The following is a 19,873-nucleotide window of genomic DNA, read 5'->3' as shown; positions in this document are numbered from 1 at the left end:
AAAGGATGTACAATAAACAGTAGTGATTATCTCTGGAAGGTGGGGTAATAGGTGATTTTACCTTTCTTGTTTGCTTAATTATATTTTCTGATATTTCTAAAATGAACATGTGTAATTTATGAAGTAAAAAAGTAATAAAGCAGGGAGGGGAAGGGAAGGGAGCAGGAAAAAAGTAACTTCCTCAAATAGTGGAGTTCTTTGATTCTGCTCCTATACCCTAAATACAAGAATGACAAACAACAGAAGAAATAAAGAAGCTAACACAGGAAAAAACGTTCAACTTCACTGATAAAGAAATGTACATTAAAACAAGATGTAAGAATCTATTAAATTAGCAAAAATGTTTTTTGAGGATGAGGGTGTGGTGAAACTGGTAGTCATTTATTGCTGGTAGTATTGTAAATTGGTACAATTCACTCGGAAGACGATTTGGCAGCAAGCAACGAGAGCTGTAAAATGTTCACACCCTGTGGAAATAATCTAAAATGTGGAAACATTTTTTTCTGAGAGGAAAAAAAAAGGATGTTCACAAGAGCATTATTAATATAGCAGGGCATCCTCCATTCAGACAGGCGGTACGAGTTTGGCTGTTTATAGGAGGGTGGGCTTGTAATCTTCTGAACGGTCGTTTGCACTAATTGATATACAATACAGGGAGGGTTTGTTTTTTAGCTGAAGGAAAAGTGAGAAATTGTGAGTGTGTGATTGAGAAAAAATGGAGGAGATTGGCCTGGTGTCTGTTTAGACCCAGGCATTTTGGATGGTCTTTTTTTTTTTTTCTCTTCTTTCTTAGTATAACTCAACTCTATGAGGTTTAAGTGGAGAAGGTCAGGGACTTCCCTGGTGGTCCAGTGGTTAAGACTCTGCGCTCCCAATGCAGGGGGTCCAGGTTCAATCCCTGGTCAGGAAACTAGATCCCACATGCTGCAACTAAAGATCTCACAAGGCCACATGTGGCAATTAAGACCCGGCACAGCCAAATAAATAAATAAATATTTTTAAAAGAAAGAAAAGTGGAAAAGGTCAGTCTCTGGAAGACTATTCTGTTTTCCTATTTGCTTTTTTCTTGTGAAATATCTTGTAAATAAAAAGTATATAAATAATGCATATTAAAGAATTATAATAAAAAGAAACTCTGTGTGCTCAGCACCCAGCTTAAGAAATAGAAACTTAGCACCCTTCTTCCCCATTCCAGTTAACCTCTACCCTGAATTTTATATTAATAAATCATTTTTTCATTGCAGTTTGTGTGTCCTTATTACTTAAGCAATATAGTATTTGGTTTTGCCTGTTTTAGTCTTTGTTGTATTTTGACATTTACTGTATGTATTTTCTGTGTCTTATTTTTTGTGCTTAATATTGAGTTATTGAGGTTTATCTGTGTTAATGCTTATAACTGTAGCTTGTTCATTTCTCCTGATGTATTCAACATTTCCACTGTGTGAATTTACCAAATTTGCTGGAGGTGGGGCCACTAAATCTGCATTTTAAACAAGCACCCCTGAGTAGGACTAATGCAGGTAGTTTTGAGAAATATTCTTAGAGGATAAGTCCAAGCTGCTACTTTTTATTCTTCTAGCTCTCTACCTCTATCTTTTAATTTCATTTAAACTGCTTGTCTCTGCTTTTCCAAAAATATTTTCCCATCTTTCTTCACCTAGGTAATTCTTATTCAAGTTTCCTCATTAAACTATAAACTCCTCAGACAAAGATTATCATCATTATCATTGTTGTCATTGACATTTATAGAGCAGATACAATGTACCAGGTAATATGCAAAGAGTTTTCTATGTATCATTTCATTAATCCTCATCCAACCCCGTAAAGAATGTACTGAGCTTATCCCCATTTTACAGATAAGGAAGTAAGTGTCAAAGAGAGTAAGTAACTTGCCCAAGTATAACAGCTTTTTAAACGTGGACCTCTTTCACTGTTTTGTCTTTGTACTTCCAGTGTCTGGTGTAGGACTTTGTACATAGCACTCAATAAATGTTTTTCGAGCTGAACTGAAGGGAAAAATCAAAGAGAAGAGGTGGAAAACCATCCCTTTAGTTCAAATGCTGGAGTGAGGATGGAAAAGAGGAGCTAGGAACGAGATTTGGGATGCCAGATTATCACAGAGTTGAAATCCGGGGAGTGAGGTTGTGGGAAGGAATGAGGAAAAGACAAGGCATTTCCATTTTTTTACTTTGGGCGCTTCTGTATTTTTTGGAAATTTTTACAGAAAGCACGTGGTGCTTCTACAATTAAGGGGGTGGGGGCAGTGTGAAGGCAGAAGCTACGTGACTTGGTACCAGCAAAATACAGGAAACGGGGGAAAGCGAAATCTAAGCCAGAGGCATGCTGGAGGTGGGAAGCGTGATTAAAAGAGCCTAAACATGACAGCCCTGAGAATATAATATATATTAATATTAATGGAAGTTTGACAAAAAGGGGAGGGAAGGGTTTAGGAAGAATTCTTTTGAGGTAGAAAGGTTTATTGATCTTGCCTTTTTGTTCTGTATCTCCCAGTGCCTGCCACAGTGCTTGGTGATAACATTCAGTTACTGGAGACTCACTATGGGCCAGACACTAAGCTCTTTATGTCATGGATTGAAGCAATGTCTTTAATTGTTCTCTCTTGAATATGACTTACACATGGCTGCCACATCAAACTTCCTCAAATGCTGACCATGCTTCTCCTCTACTGGAAAACCATCAGTGACAGACACTCCATTCCCCAGAGAATAATATCCAAACTCAGTTTGGCAACTAAGAGCCTTCTTGGTGTGACCCTCCCTCACCTGTCCCGCTTTGTCTCACACTGCTGCTTTTCTAGCACGAGTTCCTTGCCTGTGAGCATGCCTTCATTAATTCATCCAATGAACATTTACTGAGCACCTACTACATAGCAGGCACGGTTTTAGGTGCCAGGGAAAGAATGGCAAATAGGAGAAATGGCTCCCTCCCCCCCATGAAGTTTACCAAAACAAATAAATAAACAAGAAAAGATCAGGAAGGTGTAAGGCCTTTGATGAAAATAAAAGAGGATAATGTGATAGAGAGTGGCTGTTGGGGAAGAGGACTAATTTAGATGGATAGTCAGGGAAAGCCTCTGTTAGGAGGTAAGTTTTATGCTGAAACCTGGTTGACAAATAGAAGCCTAAGCAAAGATCTGGACAAGGAACATTCTGGGCAGAGGGAACAGTTAATACCAAGGCTCTGAGGTGTGCATGACCTCGCTGTGATCAAGGAACAGAGAGAACGCAAGTGAGTGAGAGGGAAGGTGATATCAGAAGAGGCTGGAGGGTGTGTCAAACTGAGGGGGGCGCCTTGTAGGCCTGGATAAAGTCTCAGGCCTTTATCCGAAAAGCAATGGGAAGCTGCCAGTTTTAAGCATATGGGTGATATGATTAGATTTAGGATTTTAAATCTAATTCTGGCTTCTGTGAGAAGAAATCAGAGCAAAAATCTGGGAGGGGCTTCCCTAGTGGTCCAGTGGTTAAGTTTCCACGTGTCCACTGCAGTTCGATCCCTGGTCAGGGAAGTTCTGCATGCAGCCAGGTGTGGTCAAAAATAAATACATAAAAATAAACATATCAAATCAAATCAAATCTGCAACGTCAGTTGGGAGGCCTCTGCAGAAATTCAGACAAGAGATGGTGGTCCCCTGGGACTAGAGCTTGGTGGTGGAGATGGGATGGCTGACAGATAGGGTTGAGAGGAATCTGGGAGGTAAAGCTGATAGGGCTTGGTGATGATGTGGATTCTGAAGTGAGGGAGAGAGGAGGTGTGGAGAATGTGCAAGAAGCCCAGTCATAGGGTAGAAACAAAGGGAACTATGAAAAGTCAGTCATCTTGACTCTTGCCAATACCATTTAAGTATTCCCTGCTCATGGCTGGGGGGCGCGGGGTAGGGGGCAGGTAGCAGAACCGCAAAGCAAGTCATGCATTGCCCCTCAAGAGCTCACATCTTATAAGGTAGACACATCTGTACAATATGAGAAACAGGGTGAAAGAAAAAGACCATTTATGTTATAAGCCAGTGAGCTGTCTGTTAAATACTACTAGGAAGTCGGCATAGGAGGGGCCAGAGCCTGGGGAGGGCTGAGGAGTGAGAGAGAGAGAGGGAGCCAGACTATCAACGACCTGCTTTTATCCCCTCAGAGCTTGAAGGTGCCCATGTGGAAGCGCTTGCTCTCAATGTGGACGATCCTAGGGTCTGTGAGAGCCCCAAATTTGTAAAGTGTTAGAGACAAAGATGTTTTTTCTGATTTCTCAGATAGGCTGAAGCCTAGAGTGATCAACTGACCTGTCCAAAACCAGTTGGCTAGTAAATAACCTCACCAAAGCCAGAGGCTGGCTCTTCAGACCCTTGGTTCTGTGCTGCTTCCACACCCTGCCTCCTAAATCTAGAGTTGCTCACAGACCATGAGCACACATCACATTCCTAGCTGGGGTGAGGGTTATGCCTGCTTGTGCTAATAATGCAGCTTTTGTGTCCCTCCATGTCCTCTAACTGACTCCTTCTTGCAGGACACTCTTCTAGGACATTTCACATTAATCCAGTGCCAGATTCTCAGAATGTCCGAACTCTCTCATTCCCTGTTGTACCCCCGCCCCAGGCCGAAACACTTCCTCCCCTGGAGAGATGGTACCCCTAGATTTCACATCAACTACCTGTACCTCTGCCTGCCAGCTTTTTTCCTTATCTTCTGATCTGATTGTTATACATTATTGCTGTTATTATTTAACATACTGATCATATTTGATTTAGAACAATGCTTGGGTAGATAAGATAAATGAAGATGGTATACTCTCATATTACCATGAAAGGGATGTAGAACCATTCCCAGCTAATGGGAGTGTAATTTCCTCTCCTGTTTTCAGCTGTTGTGCTGTTCCTATACAAACTGTACCTCAGGGAAACCGAATAGTTGATTAGGGGTAGTTCTCTTTACAGAAGTATTTCAGCTAATAAATGAAGAAGGAGTGACAGATTTAAAATATCATCATTTGGCAAACTGAAGTGAAATCAGGGCTTTTCGATGGTTGCTAACATCACAAGAAAAGAGACAGAAAAACAAAAACAAAAACAAAACACCAGGTACCTCTTGATAGAAGTTACATAAGATCACTATGGAGTATTCTTGCCCCCCCTCCCACATCTGAACCTGATCATGTTTACAGATCCAACTACCAATATTAGGAAAGCAGAGGACAGAGGAGCATGTTAAAGGACCCCCATAGGATGGAATTAGCCAAATACAGACCTGTGGGAGACAGTTAAAGGACAAGGTTTTTTTTTCAACAAATGAAATACAAGAAAACGAGAGAGAGAGAAGAGGGAGGATTCTGTAAGCAATATATCAACCAATTGAATGTAGAGACCTTATTTGGTTTCTAAAAAATAAAAACAGGGAATTCCCTGGCGGTCCAGTGGTTAGGACTCGGCACTTTCACTGCAGTGGCCCAGGTTCAATTCCTGGTCGGGGAACTGAGATCCCGCAAGCCATGCGGCAAGGCCAAAAAATAAATAAGTAAGTAAGTAAGTAAATAAATAAATAAATAAAACACAAGATAATTAGGGAAACGTGAACATTGACTGGAGTATTTGATGATTACAAAATCACTGTTCATTTTTGGTAGGAGCAATAATAGTACTGTGTCTACATTTTGTAGAAGAGCTACCTTTTGAAGCAGTGGTTCTCAACCTTGAGTATGCATTATAATCACCTGGAGGGCTTATTAAGACACATATTGCTGGACCCCACCCCTAGAGTTTCCAGTTCAGTAGGTCTGGGGTGGGGACTTAGAATTTGCATTTCTAACAAGTTCCCAGGTGATGATAATGCTACTGGTCTGGGCTCACATTTTAAGAATTTACAGCTCTGGATTAACCAGATTTTTCTTTTTCTGATAATTACCTATTAAAGAAAGCGTTTAGGTTATCAGCTGAGTTCTATCCCCCCATGAGTTACAGCACTTAGGTGGCACTCCATATAATGGAAGAGAACTAGTGTTCCAAGGCTGATGTATTAATTTAGTCTGTATTGACACAGGAAAGCTTGAAAGAAAACACCTTCAGTCCCCCACTCTTCTCTCCGGAGTATTCAACACCCAACTCCCTCCTTAACCACTTACATCTGCCATGAGGATCCAGGACCCCAGCACAGGACCCTATAAAGCTCTCGGGAACTTAGGCTACATCCCTCCATCATTTCCAAATTCAGAGTGGTTTGATGGATATAATATGGGTCCTCCAGGCCTGTGGTGTCTCAGAGACACTCTAACAAATCCCAGAGCTGGTCTGTTCCATGTTGTTGAAGAGGAGACCTGCAGAGAGATCCTGGCTCTTCCGTTAGCTCATCACGTGACCCGTAATGAGTCACATAATGAGTTGAGCATTTGAAGGCCTTAGGTTTTCAATAGGTAAAAAAAGAAGTCCCTCAATATGAGAGAAAGTGGGACACCTTCGGAAATATTAGCCACAGCTCCTTGGAAGAAGAGACACTGGCAACAATACTGTAACATTAAACTTTACAGGTATTACACTTTAGTTTAACAAAAAAGTGCTTGTGTGTGTGTGCATGTGTGTGTATATGTATCAGGTCCTCACAATACCTTGTGAGGTAAGTAAGGTAGGGCCTGAGAGAATGGGAAAGTCTGGCCAAATTAGGTGTCAAGGGGCCAAGACACAAACACCTCACCTTCTCAATGAAGTCGCTGTGCCTTCGAACACACTGCCTTCCCTCCATATCTTCAATTAAATAGAGGACTATGCTAGTGCATAAAATGAATGACCCTAAAAGGATCAGAGACTTGCGTTAACTTAAAACTAAAGGGCCAGTGACCCAGCAAATTACAAAACAAGGGTTACATCCTTCAGCTAAATGCCAGGAAGTATCCCTGCAATATCATTTAACATTCTCAGCAACTTTGCTTCCACAATTTTACAGTCCTCATCCAGGTTCCTCTGGGCTGTTCATCACAGGATATTTTCTATGCCTCAGATGGCAGCAAACCTCCAGGGGGAGTACCTCATACACTGCTGTACAAAGAGCTTCTAAAATTCTTCTAGTCTCCAAGTCACAAGACTGCAGACATCCTCTACGATAATTCTGCCTTGTCATGGCAGTGAGACATCTGGTGACTGCATAGCACTGGATTAGGAGAGTGTTTTCTGTTTTATTAAATCTATGTGTTCACACCCCGAATCTTCTAGTTCCAGTCTAATTTCTTGCAAGTTCTGGGCTTGTGGGGCTGCAATAATAAATTCCTTATTGAGTAATAAGGCTGATAAAAGCAACCAACCCTGTATTGAGTGTCTTTTAAAGGCCAGGCATTGTATCAAGGGCTTTGTATAAGATCTCAAATATGAATCATTAATGATGAGAATGTGACTACATTTATCTCACTTCTCTTTTAGTAACAAGGCATCAAGCATTAAACTCACATTTTTCTGTCTAAGAGTCAGTCAAAAACACTGAAGGAATGCCTTTTGTGTTTAGAACATTATTTGGACCCTGTAGGTTTATCCTCACCATTAAAGCACGGAAAAAGAGAAACAGATCAGGGCCCGACTTGAGCCGTCAACACCCAGTTTCAGGTTTTCTCTATTTGGAGCGCTTAAAGATAATAGCAATGGAAATTTGGAAGGGAGGAGAACCATTAAAGACTATTTCCTAGATCAAATGGGTGTTCTGATGGCATAAAAGGTGTGCCTTCTGTCGGAAGCTCTTGTCACATTTACTACAGTGAAACGGTTTTTCTCCTGTATGTGTTCTCTGGTGTGTGAGAAAATGGGAACGCTGATTGAAGGTTTTGCCACACTCAGGACAGCGATAGGGTCTGTCTCCTAAGTGGATTCGTTGATGGGTAATGAAGTGGGAGCTCTGATTGAAGCTCTTCCCACACTCGCCACATTTATAGGGTCTTTCTCCTGTGTGGATCCGTTGGTGCTTGATGAGGGCAGAGCTGTCGGCAAATCCTTTCCCACAGCTGTCACACTGAAAAGGCCTCTCACCTGTGTGTGTCCTCTGGTGCGTGACCAGATGCGAGCTCTGACTGAAACTTTTGTAGCAGTAAGGACAACTGAACGGCCTTTCTCCTGAGTGAGTGCTCATGTGAGCCACAAAATGGGAACTATCTCTAAAGCCCTTCCCACACTCCGGGCACTTAAAGGGCCGTTCTCCTGTGTGGGTTCGCTGGTGCTTAATTAAATCCGAGCTCTGGCTGAAACTCTCCCCACAGTCATTACACCTGTAAGGCTTCACTCCCGTGTGGGTCCTCTGGTGGGTGATGAAATTGGAGCTGCGACTAAAGCTTTTATGACACTCGAGGCATGTGTAGGGCTTCTCTCCTGTGTGGGTTCTTTGGTGCATTATGAGGTGTGGTTTCCGTCCAAAAGTCTTCCCACACTCTGGGCACTCATGGGGTCTCTCACCTGTGTGGGTTCTCTGATGTTTGATGAGGGTTGAGCTGTCGCTGAATTTTTTCTCACATCCATGGCATTGGTAGGGTTTCTCCCCTGTGTGTGTTCTGCGGTGGGTGACAAGGTCTGAACTCTGTTTGAAGCCTTTCCCACACTCCATGCATTTATAAGGCCTCTCACCGGTATGGGTTCTTAGGTGTCTTATGAGATAGGAACTCTGGTTAAAGCTTTTTCCACATTCTGCACACACCGGCTTCTTTCCTATATATCCTTCCAGCAGCTTGTTTAATTCCTTCTCCTGTGAAAAGGGCTCCTGCTCGCCCTCTCCTAGAAGGGTTCCATGCTGCCCTTCTAATTCAAGACCCCTAGCCCAGTTTCCTCCCCAACGAGGAGTATGAGAAATATCTTTCTTGGCCCTTTCTGAGGATGTTCCACATTGTTCTGCTGTTTCAGAAATGTCCTGATTGAGTTTTACCACCTGATTCTTAAAATCTGAAAAATTAACAGAAGTAACAGAGAATAAAGTTATCACTTATCAGGAAAGATCATCAGAAAGCAGCAAGAAAGATTAAAATTAGTGTTTTTGCAACAGACCACATTTAGTTTGACTACTCTCGTTTTCACTTTGTGAAAAGTTTATTGAAGATCATTGAGCTTACAGAAAACATGAATTCTTAAGCCCTTTTTATTTTAAGATGGTAGGTGAATCTTGAGGGGACCTTCATATCAAGAGTATACCACATATTGTCAAAATTGGGCAACTCCTTTCAAAGATGTTAGAGTCTAGACAAAAGTGAAATGTTTACTTAAAATGAAGACTTTATCTGGTCAATGACTGATTGCCCAGGAAGTCAAATTTAACCTTCTAATAGTAAGACCAAAAGTCTAGGGCAGCATTCCAGACTCCTCATTTAAACAAGGGCTGAAATGCTAGATTTCTGCCCACTGGGTAACACATCTCACCTGTGTGACTTTCCCTCAGGATCTTCCTCGCCTCAAAATTTTGGAGTGGTAAGACCCATGGCTCTTCCTTCTGCTCTAGCTGGGAGATTGCACTTGGTCTAGAAATCCTGTAAGGAAGGTGAACACAGGATGTTAATGTAAGCCATCACACAAGGCCTGAGCAAAATGCAATCCCCCCTTCTTCCCTAGGTGGAGGAGAACACCTCAGGAAACTCTAATGTGTGTTAAGTCTCATTAAAAGGGCAGCCATGATGAAGTGATAAAAAAGGGTGCTCTCCCCAAGAGGCTGAGAAAAAGCTCTTTTCCTCCCATTGAAAAAAACAATCAGACTTGGGTGATAGAAACTCTAGAATAAGCACAATAACTCATCTCTCAAGGCACAAGGCTAAACCCATGTGGAGATATAATTTTATCAAAACAAAGCTGCCATGACCTCCCCCTTAGAAAGAATCAAGGAAGTTAACTATAACTATAATGTTTACTTTTTATTTATTTATTTCTTTATTTTTTGCTGCGTTGGGTCTTTTTTGCTGTGTGCAGGCTTTCTCTAGCTGTGGTGCACAGGCTTCTCTCATTGTGGTAGCTTCTCTTGTTGTGGAGCACGGGCTCTAGGCATGTGGGCTTCAGTAGTTGTGGCTCGTGGGCTCTAGAGCACAGGCTCACTGGTTGTGGCACACGGGCTTAGTTGCTCCGCCGCATGTGGGATCCTCCCAGACTGGGGCATGAACCTGTGTCCCCTGCATTGGCAGGCGGATTCTTAACCACTGCGCCACCAGGTAAGCCCCATGTTTACTTTTTAAATTTTCCCAGAAGGGCAGCAGTCGGTATTGCCATGAGAAAAAGAAAAACACTTGTAAGAAAAAAACAAAACAAAAACAAAAAAATGGACAAAGAACATGAATAGGCAATTCAGAAAAGAAAAAATACAAGCAGCTTATAAATATATGGAGAACTTTTAACCTCAACATTAACCAAAGAAATTCAAATTAAAACAATGATACACTTAGGCAATATAGTGTAGAGGTAAAGAGTGCAAACTCAAGAGTCATATCTCTGTGCTTTGTGACCGCCTGGAGGGGTGGGATAGGGAGGGTGGGAGGGAGACACAAAAGGGAGGGGATATGGGAACATATGTATATGTATAACTGATTAAATTTGTTATAAAGCAAAAAATAAAAAAAAATTTAAAAAAAAGAGTCATATTGCCTGAATTTGAATCCTAACTCTGCCTCTTACTAGCTGTGTAACCTCAGGAAATTACTTAAACTCTCTGTGTCTCAGTGTCTTCATTTATAAATTAGGGATAATGATAAAACCCACCATACAGAGTTGTCATGAGGATTAAGTGATTAAGTCGTCAGTAAATGTTAGCTATCACTATTATTTTACCCAGACTCTTAGATTATGATACCTACCATGACAGAATATGAAGAAATGGACACTTTCATACAATGCTAACAGAAATAAATAGCTTGATTCAATCTTTTTGGCAGGCATTTTGCAAAAACACCAAATACCTTAGAAATCTATTCTCAAACCCAGCAATTCTAATTCTGGGAATCCTAAGGAAACGAAAAAAAAGTAAAACCAAAAAAAAAAAAGAAAAAGAAAGAAAGTTGTGCAAAAGATATATTAGCTAATTATTAACTAATTACACTTCAATAAACAATACTTTCAAAAAGACAATTAGCTAAGAGATCATCATCACAATATAGGTGAAAATTTGAAATAACCTAAATGTCCCTCAACGAAGAAGTAATTACATTTGATTGAGCCATATGAAATTGTCAGTTTATAGGTAAAAAGTGGTCAAAAAATGGTCACATATATGGTTCAATTTAATGTAACTGCTGTATTCCATAAAGCAAAATACTAAGTGGTTATTTTAAGTAATGTACAGATATTTATTGTTGTCAAAATATATTCGCAATACAATGTGTAAGAAAGTAAGATTTACAACTGAATATTCAGTATGATCCCAATTTTTTTCTTTTCTTTTCTTTTTTTTAATTGTATATATGCTTAGGAAAATGGCTGGAAGGATCGTTAACTCTTCAGCAGTGGGATGGATGACTTTTGTTTTCATTTTGCTTGCCTTTTTTTTCTGAGTACGTATCATTTGCGTATTAGATATGAAGTAAAGCAGGGAGAAGGCATTGCCATGGTATTTTTTCCCCCCTTTTTTTGTTTTTTTTTTGGCCACACGGTGCAGCGTGCAGGATCTTAGTTCCCTGACCAGGGATTGAACCGGCGCCCCCTGCAGTGGGAGTGTGGAGTCTTATCCACTGGACGGCCAGGGAAGTCCTGTCACAGTATTTTAGAAAGAGCACTGGAGGGTTTTTTTTTTTTTTTTTAAGTGACAGGAAAAAAACCATGGGGAGAGCTCTCCCTTTTCCACGAAGACCTGGGTTGAACTCTCACCTCTGCCACTTAACTTTGAGTCTCAGGGTCCTGAGCTGGAAGAGGGGGATGAAAATACATCAAAGAGTTATGGTGAGATATCAGTAAGACAATAAATATCAAATAAATTTGCAAACTACTAAGTGCCATAAAAATGGAAGTCATTCTTTTTCTGCCAGGGAGGTAACAATTACTCTCACAGAGATCTGAAGCTCTAAGAGACCAACAACCCTAGAGACCACTCAGATCTGAGCCCTCTCAAAATATCTAAGATAAAGGAGAGTAGCATCCTTACCCTTTGAGAGCCCATTCTTCTAACTGTGCTGGGTGGTATCCCTGAAGAGGACTCTCTAAGCAGTGTCCAGGTAATCCACTCATCCCTGAAGTCCCCAGCCACATCATCAGTTCCTATAGCAAGAGACCTCAGTATGCATTAAGAGCTCTTTAGATATTCTCACCATTGTCTCAAAACCAAAAGACAGCCACTATGGCCCCAACATACCTAAACAAAACCCCGCTGACTGGAATAGCTCTGAGGTAAATGCTGTCAACCACAGAAGGGATGCTTTTCTTATTCTGTTTTAACATAATCTTTCCTTTGGCCAACTTTCTCATCACAAAATGAGGCCTGGGCCTCCCAAACACATCTGCAGAACACTCAGTCTTTTGGAGACATTAACTTTTTGAGGAACAAATTGTCCATGATGGACAAGATAAACAGAGGAGAGAGTGCACAGGTATAACCCGATTTCTGGAAAGCTTTGGATTCTCTCCAACTACATTTTCCTCGGCTAGGTAGGAAATTGCAGACTTCATTAGACTCATATTAGTTATGAGAATAGCTGACTTTTCCTGGCTTGTAGATTTAGTGTCAACTTCAAGGGACAAACTATGCAGAAGCCCAAAAGGAACTGCCCTAGGTATCATTCTATTTCAAGGTTTAATGCAGTCAGAAATGGGACTTAAAAAGACATGGATTTTAAAAAACAACATGGATAAGCTGTAAAATTAAGTGAAATTCAATGGCGATAAGCACAAAACAAAATGCTTGGGGGCTAAAAACAATCATTAACACATTAATAAAATTAACATCACTATCATGAAAAAATTATTTCGGGGGAGATGGTCAGGTTACTGGATGGATCAGTAATTTATTCAGTAATTAATATTCTGTTAGGCATTAGGAGTCACAAAGTAATATAGGATAATGTTTGTTTTTTTGTTTGTTTTCCCCCTTAAAGAGTTTCCACTAAAAACAAATATAGTCAGCCAGCTGATTGAACAGATGAACCTCCTACAAAGAATTCTGCATTTCAGTGGAGGATGGATCAGACCGGGGTGAGGAACTTTTACTCTTTCACATCTTTTTTTTTTTTTTTTTTTTTTCGATACGCGGGCCTCTCACTGTTGTGGCCTCTCCTGCTGCGGACACGCAGGCTGCGGGCCCAGCCGCTCCGCGGCATGTGGGATCTTCCCAGACCGGGGCACGAACCCATGTTCCCTGCATCGGCAGGCGGACTTGCAACCACTGCGCCACCAGGGAAGCCCTCTTTCACATCTTTTGTCTCACCAATCAGAGCACCTGTGCACTACTAGAATACACACACTTTTCCTGGAAACATTTATGCATTTACACATATTGCTATTGGTCACTTATAAAGTACTGCGTTTTTAGGAGCCTAAAAGCCGTGGGAATACATTTCATCTCTCTGGTTTAAAACCTTAACAAACAAAAATAATGTCATTAGGAAGTGAAAACTGTAATGAGTTTTGAGCATACATTTTATTTCTCCATTCATTACAAAACCCAACAGCAGGGCCCACCTGCAGGAGACAGCGGGATGGAGAGTTCTTAGCCAAGGTTAGAGAAACCCTGTTTCCCACCCGGTCTCCTGCTCCCCGTACAGGAGACCTCAAAGGCCCTAGACCGTTGAGGTGCTGTGACTAAGTGCCATTGTGAGAAGCACTAGTTTGTTCACCAGGTTTATTAATAGGAACATGACCTCACGGGTAGGGCCGACACCCATTCTCCTCCCTCGCGGTGCTGTAGGCCCTAATCTAGGTGCAGCGGTCAAAGGGTCGCAAAGCTAAACTGAAACCAGAGGACCACCACCGAGGAGCAAAAAAATTAAGAGGATGAGCTATCCCGACACTGGCAGAGAAAAGCGCAGCTACCTCTCCCCACTCCTCAGCAAGACCCGCGGGCTCGGACAGGCGAGCGCGGGGACCCGGCAGAGACAACGTCGGGGCGGCGGGCAAGCCCCATCCACGCCCCTCGGCAGAGCCCGGGCTGCAGCCGCAGTCTCCTTCCCCGGATCACTCACCGCCCCGGGGCCCAGACCGGGATGGAGCACGAAGTGAGAGTCCTCCACCGCCGAGCCGCACCCGGCCCGCAACGCCGTGGCAGTCCCACCCAGAACCCGACTGGGATTCGTGACAGTGCTGTGGGGACACAGGTGGGACTCTGGACAAGACAGCGAGCAGCCGGAAAATGCCGCCCCCGTCCTCTTGCCATTGGCTTCTCAGTTTCTGGGGCAAGAAGTCTCCCCCGTCCATAGGCTGATAGAGCTTTCAATCACCGCAGAGCCTTTTGGGAAATGTAGTCCTGAGCAAGACCTCAAAGGACTGGGAGTCCCGGGACGCCCAGTTCCGAGCGGTGACAAGGGCTAAACCCAGTTCACCCGAGCTACCCGACCGCTGGAACCGCCTCTTCAGAGCTGAGAAGAGGATCCAAAGACTGTACACCCAAAGATGGATCTGCAGATGCGAACCTCCGGGCCTCACCTGACTAGCGCCGAGCAGCCTTTACCAACCACAGCATCTCCCGCGCTCTGGCACCTTCCAGAGCGTGGAGCAGCTCAGCGCTATAACCTTGCGGTGCAGCCGCCTCTGCTGGGTCCCCCGCCTTACCGCGGGACGGCCAGAGCCGCGCCCAAGTTCCAGGCCAATTCAGACTGGGCATAACAAACCCCAATCAGGAGCCGTTAGTGGAAAACAGACGTTCTGCTTCCTTCTATTAGCAGCACAGTTCCCAGGCATATCCCTTTTCCATTATAGCCAAAGGAGGCCTGCGAGGGCGTCAAGTATTCTAGGAAATGTGGTGTTGGGTTCCAAACTGCGGAGACTCCTGGATCTTACGCGAGAGCCAGTGTTGGCTCTCTTTGCAGGGGGGCCGGGGGGGAACCTAAAAAATAATAAAAGCCTTTCCTCACAATGAAAAAAACATACCTGTCTACTCTTGATTCACTCCAACTGAAAAAAGGAAAGTACATTTTGCAATGAACTGTAAAAAGCTTAGAATTACCAGCCAATGGGCTAATGCAGAAGACTCCTTTGATGCTAATTCAACCATTCCTTCAACAAACATGTATGGTGCATCTTCTAACAAATATTCACTGGGAATGTTCTGTACTCAAGACTGTTCTGGGCACTGTGGTTACCCATAGGAATCACACGTGATCCTTGCTTTCATGAAGCTCACAGTCCAATAGGGGAGATAAACCATAAAAGGCACTAAATACGAAGTAATATTTTGCCTTTTCTTCTTTTTTTTATATAACCAGTGGTGTTTCAGTTAGTACTTGCTGTATAATTGTAGTCATCTGCGAGATAACCACAATCGCGGTTTAGGGAATTCTGTCCACTATAAACAAATGTCTGGTCTTGCTTTGCAGGAACAGCAAGAAACGTCCAGGAAACCTAGAGGTTTCCAGGCCTCATGTGACTGGAACATAGTTCAGGCCCTAGAGAATCAAAGGCATCTCTAGGCCTCTCAGGAGTCTTTCTGGTATTCTGCCACCCCGGGAGATTCTGTAGTTCTTCAATCAATCAGCAGGGAGTGTGGAGGGAAGATGAATGAAGAATCACAGAATCTGGCTGATGCCTATCACCTGCCCCTTCTCTCTGTCTCTGTCTCTGTCTCTGTCTCTGTCTCTCTCTCTCTCTCTGGCTTATTTCTTTTGCCCCAGTCTCTTATTCACCATTATCAGGTGTGTGGGGAGAAGGTGGAAAGGGTGGGCAGGGGGGCAGAGAAGCTTGGTCTCCACAAGGAAGTCAGTAGAGAAAACAAGACCATGTACCTCAGGTGGCCACTTGGAGAGAGGACCATAAGCTGTTGGGATTTGGGTGCTTAAAAGTGTGGCAGAGAGGAACTTCCCTAGTGGTCCAGTGGGTAAGACTCCGAGTTCCCAATACAGGGGGCCTGGATTTGATGCTTGGTTAGGGAACTAGATTCCGTATGCATGCGTGCCACAGCTGGGAGTCCGCATGCCACAACTAAGAAGTCTGTGTACCGCAACTATGACCGGCCGCAGCCAAAATAAATAAATAAATATTAAAAAAAAAAAAAAAAGAATGTGGCAGAGAGGAGGAAGTGGGGGAGGGGAGCAAAACTGTGAAAGGACCTCTTGGAGAATGAAAAGAGAAAGATTTTTGGCAGGTGCTATAACTGAAATTTTTATGAGAGGGAGTATATTCGTTATCTATTGTTGCATAACAAATTACCCCCAAACTTAGTAGTTTAAAACAACAAACATTTATTATCTACAGTTTCTGTGAGTCAGCTTAGCTGAGTGTCTCTAATTGAGGGTCTCTCATGAGGTTACAGTCTAGATGTCAGTTGGGGCTGCAGTTATCTGAAGGCCCTACTGGGGCTGGACCTGCTTCCAAGGTCACTCATATGGCTGTTTCCTCACGCAGGCCTGTCTTCATAACAGGGCAGCTGGTTTCCCCAGAGTGAGTGATCTACGAGAGATAGGAACCTAATCTTGGAAGGGGTACGCCACCCCTTCTGCCATATGCTCTTGGTCACACAGACCAACCCTGGTACAGTGTGGGAGAGGACTACACAAGGACATGAAAACTAGGAAGCAAGGGTCATTGTGGCTGGCTCTCACAGGTCTAAAGCAGATTTTAGGACATTTTCCTTGTGACATAATGTCAAACTCCTGGGACACCTCTTTAAGGAAACTTATAGTAGAGATCTATATGTATGGGGAACTTGTTGTTGGGGGGAGTCACAATGCATACATTATGAGCCAAATGTACAAAAAATTAAAAAATATCTCTATAATTGAACTTAGATTTCTCAGGAGATTCTCTTTACTGGGCAGTTCTTCAGCTTACCAGTTAACAGTCCCTTCTGGGTTAAAAAAAAAAAAGTCTACTTTTGGGTAAATCTTAGTCAATTTGAAATTCATATTCCCTCTGAGAGCTGTCTCCTCCAAAGGTCTTCCCTCCACTCACTCCCTTCCCAAGATGTTATTTAGGTGCAAGGAGAAAGGACCCTGGTTCTCCAGCTGATCTTCTCCACCAGCTCCTGCTCACTCCACTTGAGGTGCAGCTCACGCCTTACCAGATCTCTGCTCTGGCCTCTGTACTGGTCGCATCCCCTCCTTCCCCATTCAAGCCTGGTGGTCTTTTTTCTCTGGTGCCTTCTTCGTCTGCTACCCAGAAGCCTTGGATCACATGGTGACGCTTTGGGATGCTTCCTAGCTCCGGCTTCAGCTGCTTCCATCCCCCTCACTGGGAGCTCTTAGGGACTTCTGGAACCCTTCATGCTACATAGCATCAAAGAAGCCTTGGGTACTACCTCTAACCCTCTTTCTGCTCAGTTCAGCTGTGGCTGCCATTTCCACCCTGCTGTAACTGCCTCATGTTGACTCAGGGATGCTTTATGGGTCAGTTTCCTTTAATAGTTCAAAAAAAATAAATAGGCTGTACTTTCCATTATTTCAGTTTCCCTTTCAACCTCTCTGGGGTTCTTATCATCACTGCCCATCCCCCTTCACTGATGATAAATTTCCTGGCCTACTTTTAATGGCTGCTTGGAAGTACATTTATAGGGAACAGCACTTGACCACTGTGGCTTAGCCAAATCAGGTGTTATTTTTCTCATGTATCAAGAAGTGTAGGACTTCCCTGGTGGTGCAGTGGTTAAGAATCCGCCTGCCAATGCAGGGGACACGGGTTCGTGCCCTGGTCCAGGAAGATCCCACATGCCGCGGAGCAACTAAGCCCGTGCACCACAACTACTGAGCCTGCGCTCTACAGCCCGCGAGCCACAACTACTGAGCCTGTGCTCTACAGCCCACGAGCCACAACTACTGAGCCCATGTGCCACAACTACTGAAGCCTGCGCATCTAGAGCCCATGCTCTGCCTCAAAAGAAGCCACCGCAATGAGAAGCCCATGCACCGCAACAAAGAGTAGCCCCCGCTCGCCGCAACTAGAGAAAGCCCATGTACAGCAACGAAGACCCAACGCAGCCATAAAAAATAAATAAATAAATAAATGTATTAAAAAAAAAAAAAAGTGTAGGGTTGGACTTCCCTGGCAGTCCAGTGGTTAAGACTCCGCGCTTCCAGTGCAGGGGATGCCAGTTCATCCCTGGTCAGGGAAGTTCCACATGCCCCGAGGTGCGGCCTAAATAAATAAATAAATAAACCAAAAACCAAAAAACAAGAAGAAGTGTAGCGCTGGTGCAGTGACTCTGAGATGATATCAAGGATCTAGGTGTCCTCTCTTCCTGCTCTGCCAACCTTAGTGTGTAGCTCTTGTCCTCATGGCTTCCAGTTGTCATGTTTGCATTCCAGAATAGAATACTATTCTGCCATTAAATTCTATTATCATTGAAATTATGTTGTAGAACATGGAAAAATGAAATTTTTTTTATGAGTCGCAAAACAGTTACTGAAATATAATCCCATTTGTATGTAGTGAGTATCTGTCATTTGTCTACCAGCACACTATCCTTCTACGGGCAATAGCACCCGACCTTTCTTTAGAAAACAGCACCCAGTGGTTCAGATGGGAACTGCCATCTGATTACGTGACCTTCCCCCTGTCACAGGGTCTGGATTAGAGGTGGCACTTGACCAACACTGAGGCAATCACAGAACTGGACCAACTTGCCCATGACAATTTGTCAGGGAGTATGTGAGTAACCCAAGCTGAGCCTGTCAGGGACCTTCCCCGGGGACTTTTTAAGATAGAACCAAAGGAAAAAGACCTTTTCCTTCTTGGAAGTGAAAATGGGAAGATGTGAAGCTGCAGGCTACTGGCAGCCTTGCTTCCCACAAGCCGAACTTCAGTCTGAGAGAATTAGGTGAACGCAGAGAGAGGGAAGCAAAGAGCAGAAGCCAGGAGGCAGCCCTGAGAATATTTGAGTCTTTGGTCACTGAGGCCAGAAACAACCCTGACTTTTCTTAGGTTTGTTTTATGAGTCAATAAATATTCTTTTCTTGACTAAGCCAGTTTGAATGATACAGTTCAGGCACTCGAAATTTTAAAATTCCCCACTAATGCACCATTTCTATTAAAAAACATATCCAAGCATCTGTACGCACATACACACAGACACACACACGTGTATACACATAAACATAGAAATACTTTTTGCTTATCTGTATTTTAAATATTCCTCAGTGAACACATTTTTTAATGCCATATTTTAGAATGACCCATTTAAACTTAGTGAAAAAGGTTCAGATAACTCACATAAAAGGGAATAAAGTTAGAAACAAAATGAGAAACTTAAATTATTAACTTTGTTAATAATAAAGAATAGTAAAAAAATTTTAAGCCCTTTTAAGCCGAATCACTTCCAGGATAATTAACCAATTCAAATCCTTGGTAGAGATTCAAAACAAAGCATCTAATGCCTAGGTCTACGTGATAAAAAGGATCAGGCATGGATTATCATCAATTGGTGTAATAATGGGGTAGTTCTCTTAAGAACCCGCTCTTTTACTGAAGGTAGACTTCAGCATGTCCTCATTTAGAGGGAAGCTTGAGATTTCTAGAGGGCCTCCCAACCACACCTCCTGCCAAGATCTGGGAACCAACTTCATTTCCTGTCTCTGGTAACCCTACATCCCATATAAAAGACTTTTCTGTGTACTGTGAACCATCTGAGGAGGGCTTTGTGACCCTCAGAGGCTAATTTTTGCAAGACAGAAATTCTCTACTTAAAAATGTATGTTGAAATCACATATTCCATCATCATGGGGAGTTTCTTATTTCTTCTAACAAAACACTTTATTTTTATGAGTATATAAGTAATATGCATTCATTCATTTTTGAAAAACTAGAAATATA

The 19,873-nt window shown here is 42.9% G+C and overlaps 1 protein-coding gene across 1 annotated transcript; it reads right to left on the bottom strand.

Moving 5' to 3' along the window:
• Positions 1-5,059: 5,059 nt before the first annotated feature.
• Positions 5,060-14,296, bottom strand: ZNF774 (zinc finger protein 774). Its single transcript, XM_081227947.1, has 4 exons — positions 14,101-14,296; positions 12,072-12,184; positions 9,377-9,483; positions 5,060-8,905 (listed from the first exon to the last, which is right to left on the bottom strand). The coding sequence occupies exons 2-4, from the start codon at positions 12,176-12,178 to the stop codon at positions 7,665-7,667; spliced, it is 1,455 nt and encodes a 484-aa protein (XP_081084073.1). The 5' UTR covers positions 12,179-12,184; positions 14,101-14,296; the 3' UTR covers positions 5,060-7,664.
• Positions 14,297-19,873: the final 5,577 nt, after the last annotated feature.

Source organism: Mesoplodon bidens, assembly GCF_964165515.1.
Source record: "Mesoplodon bidens genome assembly, chromosome: 3".
NCBI classification, from domain to species: domain Eukaryota; kingdom Metazoa; phylum Chordata; class Mammalia; order Artiodactyla; family Ziphiidae; genus Mesoplodon; species Mesoplodon bidens.
Note: the sequence above shows the minus strand (reverse complement) of the source record. Positions and strands in the feature narration are given on the sequence as shown.

Excerpts from the sequence above, each read along its gene's own strand:
- ZNF774 (XM_081227947.1), bottom strand. The coding sequence starts at position 12,178 with ATGATGTGGCTGGGGACTTCAGGGATGAGTGGATTACCTGGACACTGC. Across the intron at positions 9,484-12,071 it reads GAAGAATGGGCTCTCAAAGG|GATTTCTAGACCAAGTGCAA; the intron begins GTAAGGATGCTA and ends CCTTCCTTACAG. Across the intron at positions 8,906-9,376 it reads CCTGAGGGAAAGTCACACAG|ATTTTAAGAATCAGGTGGTA; the intron begins GTGAGATGTGTT and ends TTAATTTTTCAG.